Genomic DNA, 19,531 nt, shown 5'->3' on the forward strand with positions numbered 1-19,531 from the left:
TAGTAGATGAATCAGAACGACGGCACCTCAGTCCACTCACCAATCAGAGGTGATTACGAGGCATCATGTACGTTAGCAACTATGCAGCACCTCCTAGGAGGTATTCTGGCAAACAGCCTCCCCGTCAACAGACACACGCCTCAGTGAACCTAAGAGTATTCAGTCCTACAGGTCTAATTGCTGGGTTAGGTGAAACACAGGTGTCAAGGAATAAATTAAACAGCACCATGAGGAGGCAATCAACTGGATCATGAATGTAGGAAATTCAACAGGCAAGTAACAGGGGAAAAAAGGGAGGATTCAAGCTATAGATTAAGAGAAACTTAAGTCACCTATCAACTAAATGCAACGTGTGGACCTTATTTGGATTCGGAATTTTTGAAAAAAATGTAACAAAGCAAAACTTGTGACAGTCTTATCTGATGAAGATATTTCCTGTCATGTACATAAGTAAAATGATATACTGCCTAGGATTTGCTTTAAAATAATCTAGAAAACGGGGCTTCCCTGGTAGCTCAGCTGGTAAAGAATTCGCCTGCAATGCAGGAGACCCCAGTTTGATTCCTGGGTCGAGAAGATCCCCTGGAGATGGGATAGGGTACCCCCTTCAGTATTCTTGGGCTTCCCTGGTAGATAAGCTGGTAAAGAATTCGCCTGAAATGCAGGAAACCTGGATTTGATCCCTGGCTGGGAAGATTCCCTGAAGGAGGGCATGGCAACCCTGAAGTGTGAGGAATTCTTAGGTGAACAAAGAGAGCACAGTATCAGAGACACTAAGAACACTGTTCATAGGTTCAGAGATCCCAGACTACATGGAGAGTGGTGAACGGCCTTATGTAGCTGATGCAAACTGGGGACAGTTTTGTGCCCCCATATTTTCTTCTTTTTTTTGACCCCTAGGTCTCTTTTATTTTTTTTCCTAAAAATTTTTATTAAAGTGTAATTGATTCACAATGTTGTGTTAGTTTCCAGGTTTTCTACCTATTATGTGGAATACAAAAGACATAAAGGAACCACTTCCTGTCTTCAGGAATCATATGATTTCCTTGAGGAAAGGGTAGATTATGCAAGTAAAGAAAAAAAAGTAAATGCTGAAGTGAATCCTGTGTGACACCAACATCGAGGAATACAATTGTGTTTGCTCAGCACCGGGGAGAAGTGGTCTTTTGGCTTAAGATAATGAAGTGTTACAAGAAGAGAGACCTAGATTCAAGTCCTAACTCGGCCTTTTCCTGGTTCTGTGACTGCCAGGAAATTATTCTGACAGCTTTAAGCCTCCTCTGGACTCAAAGCCAAGGACTCACGTTCTCGATTTTTTGTTCCATCAGTACCTCAGCTCCAGGTGTGAATTTTTATTTCAGTTATTTGTATGTAACAAAGCACCCTCAAACTTAGTGGATTAAATTAGAACCATTCTGTCTCCTTGGAATTCTGTGAGTTGAGTGGGCCTCAGCTGGGCAGTTCTGCTGCTGCTCTCCATTGTTACCCCCCAAATCAGGAAGGCACATGTTTTAAAGGAGATGGAGAGCAGCCTGGGCTGGAGCATCCGAGACAGGGCTTCGCGCTCACGGTGTTGGTGCCAGGGAGGCCACGGGTAGGGGCAGGAAGCAGTGGGAGCGCTGGTTTGGCTGGGCTTTTTCTGGCTCCATGGGGGCTCTGCAGGTGGGTAAGCATCCTTCTTATTAGACAGTTCCGATCTCTCAAGAGTACAAAAGCAGAAGCCGCCAGACTTCTCAAGACTGAGGCCCAGACCCGACACAGCATCATTTCTATCTCATGTTGATTAAAGCCAGCCTTGAACCCAGCCCAGATTCAAGAGGAGGAACTGCCCAAAACCATGAACACATAGCCCACTGGGAGTCACTGATGTAAACAGATTGCCACACATTTTTCCTTTTGAAAGTTTTCAAAAAAGCATGTTTTAAGGCTAACTATAAAAAAGGCAAGGTAGAAGTGCTTATGAGTGTAGACTTGAGCCAGACTAAGCTGGAGTTCCACGTGGACAGGATGTGGGCAAGCTAATCTCTCTTTAAGCCCCTTGTGTTGCTCAGCTAGAGATGCTTCCTAGAGATAGGGCTGTGGTAGAACTGAAAGGAGATAATGGGTCTAAGCACCTTGCACACAGTAGGTACCCAGTAGATGATAGCTACAGTGTATTGTTATTAAAGTTGCCATGGTTATTATATTATTGTTATTATTAATCACAGAAATGTCTTAGACAAGTGAATATTATAACACATTTCTCATATACTAAGGAGGAATGTTACTTTCATTATCTTCTTCAATTTCAGTTGACTTTTTAAAAAGTGTTTATTTTGCTCTTTTAATGAGTTTTCAGGTCATTCTCTAATTTTAAAGTAGCTGTCATTTTCTATTAGCAAAATAATTGGGAAATCAAATTCTTAGATGAAATCTGAATGGTGAAAACTCCTCCTACCTCTCACAAAGCCTTGGAAACACACATTTTAGGAGAGATAGTGATGTATCAGTTAATATCCTGAAAACTCACACATACATACACAAACACAGTTCTGCATAAAAACATTATTTTATACCCAATGTATTTTTTCATGTTTAAGTGCAGAGATGCTTCCAAGTCAGGACTATAACATCAATTTATGGATTTTTTTTAGTGAGGAAAAAATGCCTTTTGCTGTTGCATGAATGAGTTTTCAAGTATATATTCCCAAGAGTTTTGGATGACTTAGTATTAAGGTATAAACGTGATGACCTTTGGGCATTTTGAGAGCTCATTTTCCTCATGTTAACTTTAAAAACAGTTTAACTGATTAGATTCAGCAGCAGTGGAAACCTTGTAAACAAACTTTAATACTTTGTTACAGTAGAAGGTTTAGTGAAAAATCAGTTCAGAATATTATTAACATAAGCACTGTATGTTACGGGCTTCCTTGGTGGTTCAGATAGTAAAGAATCACCTGCAGTGCAGGAGGCTGGGTTTAATCCCAGGGTCAGGAAGATGGCCTGAAGAAGGAAATGGCTACCCACTCCAGTATTCTTGCCTGGAAAATTCCATGGACTTTTGGAGCCTGTGGGCTACAGTCCATGGGGTCACAAATAGTCAGACTTGATTGAGCAACTAACACTCTGTATATTGCAGTTTCCTTTTTGAGTCCTCCAGTTGGGTATCATTTGTATTCTTCTTAAATCTGCTTTGTTACAAACGCTCATAGTTCTTCCCTAGGACGGCTAGGTAGCATTGGGGGCTGATTTGTTGTCTACCACACAACCAGTCCCTTTATAAGGAAAATTCCTTTGCAAGGGAAAGACAAGCATTATATAGAAGATAGCATCTTCAGCAAATACATAACTTATTGGTTTATAGGAACTCCTTAAAATGGGATCTGTAAGCACTGAACAGTTTGCTGCAGTGGAAAGACTGTGGTCCTTGGAGTCAGACTGTTTCTGGCCCCTGGAAGTGATAGGAAAGTTATTTGACTTCTTTGAGCTTCACTCTCTTCAGCACAGACAATACAGACCTACCTCTCAGATTGAATGAACTATCCGTGAACACAGGGGAATGTGGTAGGGACATGTGCATGTTAGTGCTCCTTGTACCTTGAATTAAGACTTAAACTTGAAGAACTTTTAAAAAATAAGCTGAAAATTAAAACTCAGCTAAAATATATAATACATAACAGTGGAAACAGTATCAGACTTTATTTTTGGGGGGCTCCAAAATCACTGCAGATGGTGACTGCAGCCATGAAATTAAAAGACGTTTACTCCTTGGAAGAAAAGTTATGACCAACCTAGATAGAATGTTGAAAAGCAGAGACATTACTTTGTCAACAAAGGTCCGTCTAGTCAAGGCTATGGTTTTTCCTGTGGTCATGTATGGATGTGAGAGTTGGACTGTGAAGAAGGCTGAGCGCTGAAGAATTGATGCTTTTGAACTGTGGTGTTGGAGAAGACTCTTGAGAGTCCCTTGGACTACAAGGAGATCTGACCAGTCCATTCTGAAGATCAGCCCTGGGATTTCTTTGGAAGGAATGATGCTAAAGCTGAAACTCCAGTACTTTGTCTACCTCATGCGAAGAGTTGACTCATTGGAAAAGACTCTGATGCTGGGAGGGACTGGGGGCAGGAGGAGAAGGGGAGAACAGAGGACGAGATGGCTGGATGGCATCACTGACTTGATGGACATGAGTCTGAGTGAACTCCGGGAGTTGGTGATGGACAGGGAGGCCTGGCGTGTGACTGAGCGACTGAACTGAACTGAACTGAATGAATGCTCACACACACACAAATAAACTTCACAGTTGCATTTGCAAGTGTGAAGAAATACAGTCAGACATTCACTTTAAAAAGTACTCATTTTAAAAATGAGTTTCCAAAAGCCAACGCAAATGAACTTGATTCACTGTATAACTGGATTGAAGGTGAGTGAAGCTTTAATTTCTGAACTGCTTCAAGGAGAAGAAAATAATTCCAAGGTGATACCAGATCTGAAAGAGCAGTGATTGAAAGTTGATGAGCAAAAAGGACCAGGCTTATAAGGTAGCACAAGTAGCTGAGTTTGAAATAGATTCTCCCTTCCTTGGCCCTCTTTCCTCTGAGCTCACCTGCTTCCTTTTATTCAAAACATGGTCCGTCTCATCCCCAGCTGAAAAAATGTTCGAAATTTTCTCTGAAATGAAAACTGACTTTACCCAACCAGTGACTTCTGCATGTGCTGTACCTGTTACAGAGGAAGAACCTGCCTCAGAGGATTTTTAGGGCAGTAAAACCACTCTGTATAATACTGTAATGATGGATATATGTCATTCTATGTTTGTTGAGACCCAGAGGCTGTTCAGCTATAAGAGTGGACCCTAACGTCATCTGTGGACCCTGAGTGATGCCTATGTGTCAGTGTAGGTTCATGGATTGTAAGAAAAGTACTACCGTGGGGCAGAAAATCTATAATGGGAAGAGGTTTACGTGTGCGATGAAAGAACATACTCTGTGTTTTCTGCTCGGTTTTGCTATGAATTTAAAACTCTAAAAAGTTTAAGTATATTCATTTAAAAATAAATGAGATACAAGTGAGGCACATAATGAAACAAATAAAGATAATGAAACTCACTTTGCCTAACAAATGCACTTCCTTTGTGTGCTATAGCTGAAAAAGATAAAAAAAAAAAAAAGCGCTCGATGGTACACTGCTTCACAACAGAACCTCCTGTTGGTGGAGGTGCAAAATGTGTTACAGTCTTCTGATGTGACAACTTCATTCACTCTGGTATCTGTAAGATCTGCATGAATCACCCGGGGATCTTGTTAGACCTGCAAGTCCTGACTCAGTGGTCTTGGAACTGGGCCTGAGAGTCCACGTTTCTGAGAATCTCCCAAGTGATGCTTGGAGAAGTGTGAAGAGTGCATCGGGCAAACACGCATTCTCTCGTTTGTCTGGCCTACTGCCTGAGCTGCATGTTTTGCTCCATGCCCAGAGATTCACCACTGAAGAAGAGTTGTTTTGGATCTTGAATACCTTTCTCTGTTCAGTATGATTCTCCTTTCTCTAAGTCTCATTAGTGCTTTGCTTGAGGTTCTAACAGAACTTGTCACACACTTTTGCTATACCTAGCAGTGTATATGTCCTATTTCCCCACCCTACCCTTCTCCACATTTACCATCCGTAACTCTAGATTAGGACACTCTATAAAACGTTCTCATAGATTCCTGTGCTTTTCACTAATAACCCTTACAACAAGTCTAATTAAATAATTATGTACTTGCTTTCATGGGTGTCTTCCCTACTAAACCAAAGGCCCCATGAGGTCAGGTATATTGTACAGCACTGTATCCCCATCATTGCCACAGTAATGGCCACATAGTAGGTGCTCAATAAATATTTGGTGAATAAATGAATGCATTGTAAGTTTTAAGGAAAGAGAAATTGTGTATCGCCGAAAGAAGACAGCATACAGCGCTGCACATTGTGATTTAGTAAATAGTTGTTGGCTTAACGACAGTAATCTTAGGAACACTCAACAATCATTTTCTCATTCACTTCATTCAGCAATCTACTGAATAACTGCTATATGCCAAACCCGATTCTGTCATCAAAGCTCTAACAGTATTCAGAGAGAACATAAAAGTAAAAACAATTCATTTGTTCAAGATGCATTTTTCTACCCTTAAGATCCATTGTCTTTTGGACCCACGGGCTTCTGAAGCAATGGGTTATGCCTTTATGAAGATCTTTAGGTAAGAAAAAGACATGCTCCAGTCTGCACTTTAAAGTGTCATATTAGTAACTCAGGGTGGAGGGAAGGTGTGGGGAATGAAGACTAAAAGCAAAGGGGGAAGGGTCATTGCAGCATTTTGTTGGGAGGCGGTGATGTAGACTAGACCAGTGGCAGGGGAGGAGAAGAGACGCGAGCACATCCGGGAGATACTCAGGAAATAAAGTGAACAGGACAGCCGCAAAAGGGACACTAGACAAACATCAAACTTTAAAACTTGTGCATGAAAGGACACCGCAGTGGAAGGACAGCATACGGACTGGCAGAAAATGTTTGCAAACCATATATCTGATAAGGAGTTAATATCCAGAATATATAGAGAAATTCTGCAACTTAACAGAAAAAAAAATCAGATAACCTGATTCAAAAGTGGTCAAAGGACTTGAATGGACATTTCTTCAGAAGTGGTAACAGATGGCCAACAAACGTATGAGAAGATGTTCCATGTCACTAATCATCAGAGCAACAGAGAAATGGAAATCAAAACCACAAGGCAGTATTTTCTCACACCCATTAGAAAGACACTATCAGAAAAAAGTAAATAAGTAACAAGTGTTGGTGAAGATGGGGAGAAATTGGAACCCTGCTGCACTGTTTGTGAGATCGTAAAATGGAACAGTTCAGTTCAGTCGCTCAGTCATGTCTGACTCTTTGTGACCCCATGAACCACAGCCCGCCAGGCCTCCCTGTCCATCACCAACTCCTGGAGTTTACCCAAACTCATGTCCATTGAGTCAGTGATGCCATCCAACCATCTCATCCTCTGTCATCCCCTTCTCCTCTGGCCCTCAATCTTTCCCAGCATCAAGGTATTTTCAAATGAGTCAGTTCTTCGCATCAGGTGGCCACAAGTATTGGAGTTTCAGCTTAAGCCATCAGTCTTTCCAATGAACACTCAGGACTGATCTTTAGGATGGACTGGTTGGATCTCCTTGCAGTCCAAGGGACTCTCAAGAGTCTCCTCCAGCACCACAGTTCAAAAACATCAATTCTTTGGCATTCAACTTTCTTTATAGTCCAACTCTCACATCCATATATGACTACTGGAAAAACCATAGCCATAACTAGTCAGATCTTTGTTGGCAAAGTAATGTCTCTGCTTTTGAATATGCTGTCTAGGTTGGTCATAACTTTCCTTCCAAGGAGTAAGCGTCTTTTAATTTCATGGCTGCAATCACCATCTGCAGTGATTTTGGAGCCCCCCAAAATAAAACCAGCCACTGTTTCCATTGTTTCCCCATCTATTTGCCATGAAGTGATGGGACCGGGTGCCATGATCTTAGTTTTCTGAATGTTGAGCTTTAAGCCAGCTTTTACACTCTCCTCTTTCACTTCCATCAAGAGGCTCTTTAGTTCTTCACTTTCTGCCATAAGGGTGGTGTCATCTGCATGTCTGAGGTTCTTGATATTTCTCCCGGCAATCTTGATTCCAGCTTGTGCTTCCTTCAGCCCAGCATTTCTCATGATGTAAAATGGTACAGTCCTGTGGAAATCAGTATGCAAGTTCCTCAAAAAGTGAAAACTACCATGGGATCCAGCAATCCCACTTCTGAGTATATACCCATAAGAGTTGAAAACAGGATCTTGAAGAGGTGTTTGTACACTAATGTTCATAGCAGCACTGTGTACAAAAACCAGGAGTTAGAAGTGGACACCCAGATGTCCATCAACAGATGAATGAATAACCAAAATGCGGTAAATATATACAATGGAATATTATTCAGCTTTAGAGAGGAAGAAAATCCCGGCACGTGCTCCAGCATGATGAACCTTGATGACATCATGCTAAGGGAAATAAGCCAGTCATAGAAAGGCATATGCTGTATGCTTCTGCTCACACAACGTACCTGGAGTACTCAAATTCATAGAAACAGAAGGAGCAGAGTGATTGCCAGGGAGGAGGGGAGAAATGAGTCACAGTTGCTTAATGGGTAGAGTTTCAGTTCTGCAAAATGAAACAGCTGTGCCGTATTCGACAACAATCTGAATATACTTAACACTATTGAACTGTACCCTTTAAGATGGAAACTTTTGTGAGAGTTATATCAGGGAAGCACAGGGATGTGGGTGTTTCCAGGTGGGGTGTCCAGTGCCTGGTAAGGAGTACAACAGTATATTAACATTGGTGAGCTGTATAGAGCAAACTGTACATTAACAGCGACCTTGACAAGGCTGGTTCAGAAAAAGGTAGCAGGTGTCAGGATATCACGGTGGGGTGGGTGGATTCTCAGAATCTATATGTAAATGAAGACCAAAACTCTCACAATCACATACACTTGTCTAATGGAAACATCCTTTGTGAAAAGTCATATTTGTGACTTGTGTACTAAAGGATGCTTGAAGATTATTTAGAAAAAGTCCCATAAAAACAACAACAACAGGGAATTCCCTGGTGGGCCACTGTTTGGAACTCCACACTTTCACTGCCAAGAGCCTGGGTTCAGTTTCCTGGCTGGGGAACTAAGATCCCACAAACTGCAGCGTGGCCAAATAAAAAAAGTGTAGTGGAACTACTAGGGGGAAAAACTTCCCATCTGAGACATCTAGCTTTCAAAGCATTAAAGTTTTTCCCCATGTATTGCAACCTTTAGTTTAAACCGATTTTGTGTTTATTGGTAAAGTAACTGTGTTCAAACTGAAAGCTCTCTTCCATGCATAGTAGGTCTTAAGTCTTGTTTGTCAGGGGAACCCCAGCAGACTGTATCACCATCTCTTATTCCTTCAGGCTTAAAGAAAAAATAATAATTTGGTGATAGGCAATTTTTTTTCCTAAAAATATTAGAGATTTTGTTTCATCAAAGTATAAACCGAGAAAATTTAAAGGCTAAATGGATTGGAGAGACTTTCAAAGCACGTACAGGAAAACTCTGGTGCCCAAAACATTTCCCTGACCCTGTTACCGCCCATTACTTCTGCAGCAGCGTGACTGAGGAAATAAGGATATAGCCCTGGGGAAAAGCAAAACAAACAAAAACAGGATGTACATGAAGGGAGAACCCAGGAGTGAGCCCAGAGAGGCCCCAGGTAGGATCCCAGGGGAAAGGGCTCAGGGGGCATATGTCCTAAGGATAGAAATTGATGTTAATTGATAGTATACTTATTGCATTTGATTAACAGCACCAACAAAAAGTTTCCTTGTATGAGGCAGAGAATTTGGATAAATTAGATAATTATAAAATTAAACAGACAAAAAGTCAGATGATTATAAATTCTGAGCAAAGCAGAACATTGTACAGGAAATGAAATGTACAGATAGGATATCACCTAACACAGCTGTGAAAAGAGTGAAAATAAGGTATGCACTGAAGATTGTTCTAACCCAAAACGGTGATAAAAGCACCTTGGCAGGATATGGGGAGGGGAAGACAGGAGGGAGTGTAACTGAACTAAATCTTCAGGAAGTAAATAGATAAATGCCCATGTGAAGCCCCAAACTGCACCTACAGAAAAGTGTATCCAAAAGAAACTTCAAGGTGATCACTTCTAGGAGCAGCGAGAGGAGTGGAACAGGCGTGTACTGATTCTATCATAAGCCTCGAGAACTATTTGACTTTCAGTACCAAGTGCTTGGGCAACTTTGATCTTTTAATTTTATAAAAAAATTATTTCCAATTATCTGGAAAGTATTAAGACAATGTGCTTGTCTCCTGTTTTCCCCCATATATCCTGGGCCTCTGATACCATCTGTGTTTTATAGTCCCAGATCCTTGGCAGTCCTGTGAATATAAAACACTGCAGAATCTACAGTCAAATAATAATAAAATCCCGTCCTGACCTCTCCCTGCACGTTCTAAGTTTTGAGTTTTGGAGTCTAGCATTCATTTTCTCCAAAGCAATTAGTGAGGCTACACTGCTTGGTTTGGATAATTACTGAACTGGGTGGAGAACAAAAACTCAGCAAGATAAGCCGATAATATCTTCCTGTCCCTTAAAGTGAAAAGTGAAAGTCGCTCAGTCGTGTCTGACTCTTTGTGACCCCATGGACTGTAGCCTGCCAGGCTCCTCTGTGCATAAAATTCTCCAGGCCAGAATACTGGAGTGGGTAGCCATTCCCTTCTGCAGGGGATCTTTCCAACTCAGAACCCAGGTCTCCTGCACTGCAGGTGGATTCTTTACCATCTGAGCCACTAGGGAAGACCTCCTATACCTTAAGAGCTGCATAAAAAGCAGATATGACTCAGAAAGCTGCCTTTCTAAATGCTATTCTGACAAAGGAGAATTGTATAGACCCCTGGAATTCAGAGACTGATGGTGTCTCCTATGAAAGTAATCACAAACTGCTAAAAAGTCTGATTGGTTTCTTTTAACTAAATGATGTACAGTGCTGATAACATTTAAACTGACACCTTTTTCCTGGAAGGGATACGCACTTACAAATCTGCTTTTTCAAGCCGGGAGAAGAAGCTCTTTCCTGTCTCCCACGTGCATGGAGATAATAAAACTTGTGCTTCTGCTAAGTTTCCTAAGAGTCTGAGAGTTTATGTTTCATTTAAATGAACATTTCTTACCCAGGAAGCGCTGCTGACCTTCCCTGCTGGTGTGATACTTGGAACTGCCACACCATCCCCAAGAAACTGGCGGCTCGGTTCCCCTTGTGCTGGCCAGCGTGCGCCCTGCACTGCCACCTGCAGTTGACAGCCGAGCTCCTTCGTTCTTTCCCATGGTCTCTATTACTTTTTTTTTTAAGAGTATGTTTACAAAACTTTGTCGTACAGAAAGCAAAAATGGGGTTACAACTCGGTGTAACTGGTAACCATGGATGGCTATATGAGTCATCCACCAATCACAGCTACCCACACCCCAACAAGAGTCACAGCTACCCACACCACAACAAGAATCTTACATGAAAACCTGGCAACACTTAGAATTTCACTGGAGTGAAGTCCCCAAGCTTGGTGGTGGATTTTCAAGAGAGACAAAAAGGAAGGAGTCGGAATGTCATGGGAACTATGCTCTTTGGGTGGGTGGGTAGGTGTTCGGGATTTGTATCACAGGGGCTTCTCAGGCGGCTCTTCGCCTGCCCCAGTGCAGGAGACTCGGGTTCAGTCCCTGGGTTGGGAAGATCCCCTGGAGAAGGAAATAGTAACCCACTCCAGTATTCTTGCCTGGGAAATCCCATGGACAGGGGAGCCAGGTGGGCTACAGTCCACAGGGTCACAAAAAGAGTCGGGACATGACTCAGTGACTAAACAACAACCAACTCTTAGGAGCAGTAACCCAATAATCCCTGAACTATGTCCTAACACTTGCCCTTCCCAGACCCCAGGGAACAATCCTCAACCCACTTTTAAGCAACCCCCTTGCTCCCTGATACAGTCTCTGCCCTAGAGATTCATTTTCTAGCCCTCACTCCTACCACGAGTAAATGGGAGAAGAAATCTCCTCCTGCCCACCCCATCCAATGCTGGTGTCTTCAACGACTTCAAAGACAGTAGCTCACAGGCCATCATTTGGAACACAGCCCACTGTAAAATGATTTCAGGAGGCTGTTTCTACCCTTGGGCTTCCCTGATAGCTCAGCTAGTAAAGAATCCACCTGCAATACGGGAGACCTGAATTCAATCCCTGGGTCAGGAAGATCCCCTGGAGAAAGGAAAGGCTACCCACTCCAGTATCCTGGCTTAGAGAATTCCACGGACTGTATAGTCCATGGGGTTGCATAGAGTCAGACATGACTGAGCGATTTTCACTTTATTTCTCCCCAAGACCCAGAACTCACCTACCTACATTGGATCACAGAGCCTTGGCTAGTGGTGTGGCTGTTTGCACTAAAACCTTTCATAAAACACGAAATCTTTTATGAACCACAAGGAAATCTATTACCCTGATGTTTCAGTGGCTTGGATTTTGAACTTCAGCAGTAAGAGGGAAACCCACAGACCTCAGAACCTCAAAGATCACTGCCAAAGTGGCTTTTGGCAGAACCACACCGAAGAAGGAGGTGACAGGCCTAAGAAGGCTGCAGGGGGAGGTCATGGGAAACTGCACTTCTGGGAAAGTAAGCAATACGTAAGGTTCCGGTGTCATTGAGTGCAATCCCAGCTCCAGCTCCAGCTCCTGCTTTTATGGCCCTGCGGCCACTTTGCCTTGGAAACTCAGTGAATGGATGCTTCTCCATTTCACCACCGCTAGCTCTCCTGCCCAGAACCCTTACATTTCCTAAACACACCGAGGCCAGGTGGCTGCCATTCCTTGAGTGAATTTGCAAATATGAACTGGCTTACTCACCAGTCTCGCATTCCCTTGACTGACCTGTTGAAGTACACAGCAGTCAACTGGGGCGCTGTACCCTAAGGAACAGGGAATATTAATCAGACGAAAGGAAGGGAACTAATATTGAGTAGTCATATACTACGCACCAGTTGCTTGAGATCAATTCTTCTATGTAATCCTCACAATCAGGAGAAAAACAGTATTCACTTTTTGAAGTGAAAGTCACTCAGTCATGTCTGACTCTTTGTGTGTACAGTCCATGGAATTCTCCAGGCCAGAATACTGGAGTAAGTAGCCATTCTTTTCTCCAGGGGACCCTCCCAACCCAAGGATCGAACCCAGGTCTTCCTCACTGCAGACGGAGTCTTTACCGTCTGAGCCACCAGAGAATGAAATAACATACAGAAAAGTGCACAAATCATAAGCTTGATGAAAGTGAACCCATCCAGACTTAAAATTAGACGCTCTCTTAGAGTCCTTCTCCATCACTCTCCACTACCTCTTCCCTACAAGTACTGTAAACAGTATCCTGACTTTGAATACCATAAGCTAGTTTGCCTGGTTTTGAACCTATTTCAAATGGAATCATTCTCTATACAATACATGGTGTTAAGTCTAGCACCTTTCACGAAATATTATGTAAGCTACCTCCTTGTGTGTAGCAGTAGTTTGTTCACTTAAATTGGTGGGTCATCTTCTCTCATATGAGGATGGAACAACTTATCCATATTCTATGGACATTAGGATTATTTCCACTTTGGAGCCGTGATTGAAATTTTCTCTTTTGTTGCCTACATGCTTTTTAGTGCATATAAATACCTATTTCTGTTGACTCTGTACTTGAAAGAGTTGCTGGCTCTGTTAGGGGATACTGCCAAATACATTTTCTTAAGCAGTTGTAGTAATTGAAATTCCCACCTGCAGTGTGTAAGAGGTCCAGTGACTCCACATTCTCACCAGCACTTGATTTTGTCAGTGTTTTTAATATTAGCCATTCTGATAAGTCTAGAATGGCATCTCACATTACTTTCATTTTCCATTTCCTTGATGACTAGTGAGATTGAGCATCTTTTCATATACTTATTGGCCTCTTTTATGACATGCCTGTTCACGATGTTTGCTCCAATTTTCTTCTTCTTCTAGATAGATAGGCATTGCTGTTCTTGACTTCATTTATTTATTTATTTAACTTTCTGGCCATCCATGGGGCATGCAAGATCTTAGTTCCCTCACCAGAGATTGTAGTTACGCCCTCTGCAGTGAAAGCAAGGAGTCTCAACCATTGGCCTGCCAGGGAGGTGCTTCATATACACTTTAGAAACAACTTTTCAATCTCTGTCCCCCAAAGGCTCAGATTAGATTAGCATTTAATGAAATCCTTATGTCAATTTGTAAAGAATTTGCATATCCAATGTAATGTTGAGCCATCCAGTCCATGATTTCGGTAATGCCTCTCACTTATGTAGGCTTTCTTTTCTTTCTCTAAATAATAATTTATAGTTTTCTATGTAGAGCCCTTCAACATCTTTCACATGATTCATTCCTAGGTATTTGATGTGGTTTATGTTATTGTAAATGGCATCATTTTTACATTTAAATTTCCTAATCACTACAGGTATACAGAAACAGAATTGATTTTTGTAAACTGACCTTGTATCTAAATTCACTTATTATTTCTGAGTTTATCTGTAGACTTTTCCCATATACATGTACAGACCTGTTGTATGAATAATTTGAAAGGTTTGTTTCTTGATTTTTGGTCTTTATGCTTTTCATTTCCTTTTCTTATTGTACTAGTTTAACCTCCAATATAAAGCCTAATCAAATTGGTAATAGCAAGTATTGTCTCATTCTTAATCTCAGGTGGATTTCAAATATCATTTGAATTGTAGCTTTTATGTAGATAATCTTTACCAGACTAAAGGACTCTCCTAATTTTAGTCTACTGAAATTTTTATCATGAGTTGTTTAATTTTATCCAGTGTTTTCCCTGCCTCTATTAAAATAATCATTTTTTTCCTCATTCTGTTAATGTGCTATATGGAAATGTGATGCATGCTAGACATATCAGAGTCGTCTCTGGGAATTTTGCTGGATCACTGAGAATGATCCTTTCTCTTCTCTTGCATAATTATGAACTATAACAACTGTGTGGGAATTCCCTGGCGGTCCAGTGGTTAGACCTCTGTGCTTTCACTGCCAAGGACCCAGGTTCAAACCCTGGTCAAGGAACTAAGACCCCACAAGTCACAGGGGAAAAAAATACAAACAAACAAAAACTATGGAAATCTGGAGCTTTCCAAAACTATGGAGCTTCTGGGGACTATCTCACCACATGGAAAGAGCTTGCCAGATATTAAGCCCAACCCAGAGGAAATAAAAACCAAGATGTGGGGGGTGAGAGACAGAAAAACACCCTCACACAGAAAAAAAAGAATATGGATGACAATGTTTGAACACTAGTTCTAACAATGTCAACTCTTTCCCTGTATTGACAAAATATATGAACCAATGAATCTTTTTTTCACCTGAAGTACTTTGAGTTGATCTTATTTATATTCATCACATCCATCTTGCTTAGAAGATTTCCCCAAGCAAATTGCAAAAGTCACGTCAGACTATTGAACATCAGCTGTATTTCCATCATAGTTAGGTGAAAGGAATGCACACGGGTCTGGGATGGGCGCTGCCGCTGAAACATGCAGTTACAGGCAGCCCTATTCAAACAGCAGGAGAGACAGGGTATAAAACCCAGACAGACCAGCATCCAGGCACACCAGCACTAACCTTTACAGTCACACAACTTCACACATTTATAGTAGGACCTGTCAGCTCCTACTCCACCACACAATCCAGTTCCAAAATGTAAAGAACTCCAGTCCATTATCCTGGCCTTTGGAATGGGTACAGAAAGAATTATCCAACCTGCCTTCCTAATCACAGATGAAAATTATTCTAGGAATTTCTGGAACTTGACAGATGTTAAGGAGCAAGAGAGCTAATGAAATATGCAAACTTGCCTAGAACAAAAGGGAAGATGTACAACTCAGGGAACAATCCAGAGTCCTTCTTTTACATGGACACCTCATCGTGGCTGCAATGATCCCTAATGGAACTGATACCCCAAGAGTTCTCAGCTCAGAACTCTGCACGGTAACAGGAGCAGCCCCAGTCTCCCTCTGGGCCCCTGTCTAAGACACTGGTTTAATGAAGCCATAATCCATGCATTTGACGAGACATTCCCGAGCTGTCTGAACCACCGCTGCCCGCTTCTCGTCTGGCTCTTGCTTGCCCACCACCGTCAGGATCTCCAGCAGCTCACTCTCCACCAGCTTCTTGGCTAACTCAGCATCAGCCGCCAGCAGGTTGTAGGCAATGACCAGGCCCCGGTGTTGAACTGACAGCCGGTCATGCAAGCAAAGCCGCTGTAGAATCTCCAGCCATTGAGTTGTCTGGAGATGGGGAGGAGGATAAAGACAGATTGGAGGAATCAGTGGAGGGGACAGAGAAAGGAGATTCTGGACAAGATAAACAAAGACATTGGCCAAGCCCAGATTCTGAACTCTGAAAGGGCAAGTGCATATCTGATTATCTCTATGGCCTCAGCATATGCCCAGCTGAGCCTCTTGGAACTAGCTGGATGATGCCCATCTCCTTACCAGAGCAGGAGTTGGAGAATTAGAAAAGACGTGAAATTATCCAGTCCTTTTCATTTTGTAAGTGGAGGGATTGAGGTTCAGGGAGAGGAAGTAACTTAACTACAGTCACACATCTGGAAATAGTACAGAATAAACATCCACCCATCCACTTAATTTTTAAGCATCATGAGAAGCAGAGGGACAGGCCTGCTGCATGCCTAAGCGGAATGGGGATGGAGGGTGTGCAGAAAGGAGGATTCTAACTCTGGGCACATGCACAGCGGCTGCTTCTGCCAACCCGTGTGCCCTGAGAAACGCTGCTTTAGCGCAGCAGCCTGTGGTCCCCAGGCTGGAAGCACCCCACCTCTGACCTACTCAGTCAGAATTATCCTGGGGAAAGTTTTTTAACCAGCCCTCCCGATGACTCTTACACACCTTACAGTTTTGAGAAACTTGCCTTATGGAAAGGGCTGAAGGCCAGGGACCAAGCAGGATGAGCTATATCCAGGAAAGAGACCCTCTCCCAGTGCCAGGACAGTATAAGCCTCCATGGAACTTAGAACACACACACACACACACACACACACACACACACACACACACACATAGCCCCACCTTGAGCTGGCTATCTAAAAGAGCTTGCCTTTTATTCTTTTTTTAATATATATATTTTCAAATTAGAGGATAATTAATAATATTGGGATTTTTTTGACACACAGCAACATGAATTGGTCATAGGTATTCATATGTCCCTTCCCTGTTGAATGCCCCTCCCAACTCCTCCCCATCCCACCCCTCCAGGTTGTCACAGAGCACCGAAGAGCCTGCCTTTAAAGCAGACTTGCCTTAATACATCTGAATGGAGATGTTTGCATCTTTTCACCATCAGTTCTTCACAAACTTCAGTTTGGTGAAATAAGGAAAGTTTCATTTTGCACCCTATGTTTGCAGCTATGTCCGTATCACTCTCATTACACCTGCAGAAATGGCCACAGTCCCACAAAGGGTCTGGCCACCATGTGCTCTTAAGAGAATCTAAGAGCCTCTTTGCCAAACTGTGAGCTCCTATGGCACCCCATCCTCATCCCCGCTGCTCTTGAGGAGCTTATGGGCTCCATGGCAGTAGTTAGTGCTGTTATTATTGTTATTATTCTTGCGTAATGAGTGATGAGCACCACCAAAGTGAGTTCGCACATTTAGGGTGTCCAGATAAGGAGTGTAGAGGTCGCAGCATGAACATCCCCCTCTTGCGTTGGCAGGAACAGACACCCCGGGGGCTGGCCTCCCCCGCAGAGGATCGCACAGGGCAGTGTGGTCTGGGGCCGGGGGTCCCCAGGGCCTGCTCTCACCACTTCAGTCATCTTGAAGCACAGTTTCTTATGCGATGCTGTCAGCATGGCCAGGGCCCCCGCAGCCGCGTTCTGCAGCTTGTCGTCATCCTCGCCACAGAGCAGCACCACCAGCTTCAGCCGGTCGTTGCCATCGGCCAGGAACCTCTCCTGTACCTATGGGAGGCAGGTACGCGGCTCAGAGAAAAAAGCCCAGCCCGGGGAGGGGAAGACGCATCTGGAGCCGTGTTCTCTGACTCAGGATCACTCAGAGCTTTGCTTTGAGCAAAGCACTCATTGACACCTCCTCCAGGAAGTCTTCTCTGACTAGCTAGATGAAAAGACTGCAGACTCCTCCAGTTTAAACGTTATAGAGAATAAGGAATTCCTTACATAGCATTCGCTGTCACCTCTGTTTGCATTCAGCTCTCCACCCTTGGGGAAAGGGCAGGTACAGACTCCTGAAGGGTGGATGTTGCCTGTAGAGCCCCATCTCTTCCCTTTGGAGAAAACTGGAATGTTTCTCCCACAACAGATGGGCCTTCCTGTCTGCCATAAAATGCCTTTGCGGTCCCTGAAGGCACAGAGGCTTGGCAAGAGCATCTTTGGGTAGTTGGGTAGTTTGCATGGTAGTCAAGAGCTGCTGTACCGTTTACCAGGTGGGGGATGAGGCTTCCCAAGGTGCCCAGAGCCAGGAGAAGAGCCTCCTGCCCCTCTGCTTTGCAGTAAAACCTGGTTGGTTAAGTTTAAGGGCATTTTTGCTGGGCGGCGTGTCCTAGAAGTGAAATGCTAAAAGGAGTCAAAGGTCACAGCTGCTCAGGTTATAAACCTCTACCTGCACGAAGCTGGAGCAGTGGTCCTCAGAGGTAAGAGTGCAGTGATGCTTAGAACAGTCCCCTCATGGGGACAGGTGTGACAGGGAAGCAGCTGCCCCAGAAGAACTGCGTGCCCACCTCTTGCACTAACTATGGCCAGGACCTTGCTCTCATCACAGAACGTGAAGGGAAGTGATGTGTCACCGCTAGGCCACTGCGGCAGAGTGCTAGGGGAGTCTCTCATGGGCTGTCTGCCCACCCCATCTGAGTGGAGGCCACTCCCAAGGGGCAGCGGGGGAGACAGTCCTTTCTTTCTTGGATGAGGGCAGGGTGACGATCGAACAAACCTGCACCCCAAGTCACTGCTTGGAAGCAAGCCACCTGACCCCAGCGTGAGCAAGAAATGATGTGAAATGAATCAAGACTGCCGGGAGAAATATCAATAACCTCAGATATGCAGATGACACCACCCTTATGGCAGAAAGTGAAGAAGAACTACAGAGCCTCTTGATGAAAGTGAAAGAGGAGAGTGAAAAGGTGGCTTAAAGCTCAACATTCAGAAAACGAAGATCACAGCATCTGGTGCCATCACTTCATGGCAAATAGATGGGGAAACAGTGGAAAGAGACTTTTATTTCCTTGGGCTCCAAAATCACTGCAGATGGTGACCACAGCCATGAAATTAAAAGACGGTTGCTCCTTGGAAGAAAATCTATGACCAACCTAGACAGCATATTAAAAAGCAGAGACATTACTTTGCCCACAAAGGTCCGTCTATGGATTTTTATAGTCAAAGCTATGTTTTTTTCCAGTAGTCATGTATGGATGTGAGAGTTGGACTATAAAGAAAGCTGAGTGCTGAAGAATTGATGCATTTGAACTGTGGTGTTGGAGAAGACTCTTGAGAGTCCCTTGGACTGCAAGGAGATCCAACCAGTCCATCCTAAAGGAAATCAGTCCTGAATATTCATTGGAAGGACAGATACTAAAGCTGAAACGCCAATACTTTGGCCACCTGACGTGAAGAACTGACTCACTGGAAAAGACCCTGATGCTGGGAAAGAAGGCAGGAAGAGAAGGGGACGACAGAGGATGAGATGGTTGGATGGCATCACCAACTCGATGGATATGAGCCTGAGTAAGCTTTGGGAGTTGGCATTGGATAGGGAGGGCTGGCATGCTGCAGTCCATGGGGTCATAAAGAGTTGGACATGACTGAGCGGCTGAACTGAACAGAGAAATGAACGTCCATCCTGTTGGGACCAGCATTCATTTGGTTGTTTGTTGTG

General features: G+C 43.4%; 1 protein-coding gene across 1 annotated transcript in view; it reads right to left on the reverse strand.

The window, feature by feature from the left end:
* Positions 1 to 15,077: 15,077 nt before the first annotated feature.
* The window catches only part of UNC45B (unc-45 myosin chaperone B), a 30,911-nt gene continuing 26,457 nt past the window's right edge, over positions 15,078 to 19,531 (reverse strand). Inside the window, exons 19-20 of the mRNA XM_069542662.1 lie at positions 17,449 to 17,604; positions 15,078 to 15,913 (exon numbers count right to left, since the gene is read on the reverse strand). Coding sequence (XP_069398763.1) covers positions 15,653 to 15,913; positions 17,449 to 17,604 — 417 coding nt within the window. The 3' untranslated portion in view covers positions 15,078 to 15,652. The remainder of the gene's footprint in view (positions 15,914 to 17,448; positions 17,605 to 19,531) is intronic.

The sequence above is a fragment of the Ovis canadensis genome, chromosome 11 (assembly GCF_042477335.2).
Source record: "Ovis canadensis isolate MfBH-ARS-UI-01 breed Bighorn chromosome 11, ARS-UI_OviCan_v2, whole genome shotgun sequence".
Taxonomy (NCBI): Eukaryota; Metazoa; Chordata; class Mammalia; order Artiodactyla; family Bovidae; genus Ovis; species Ovis canadensis.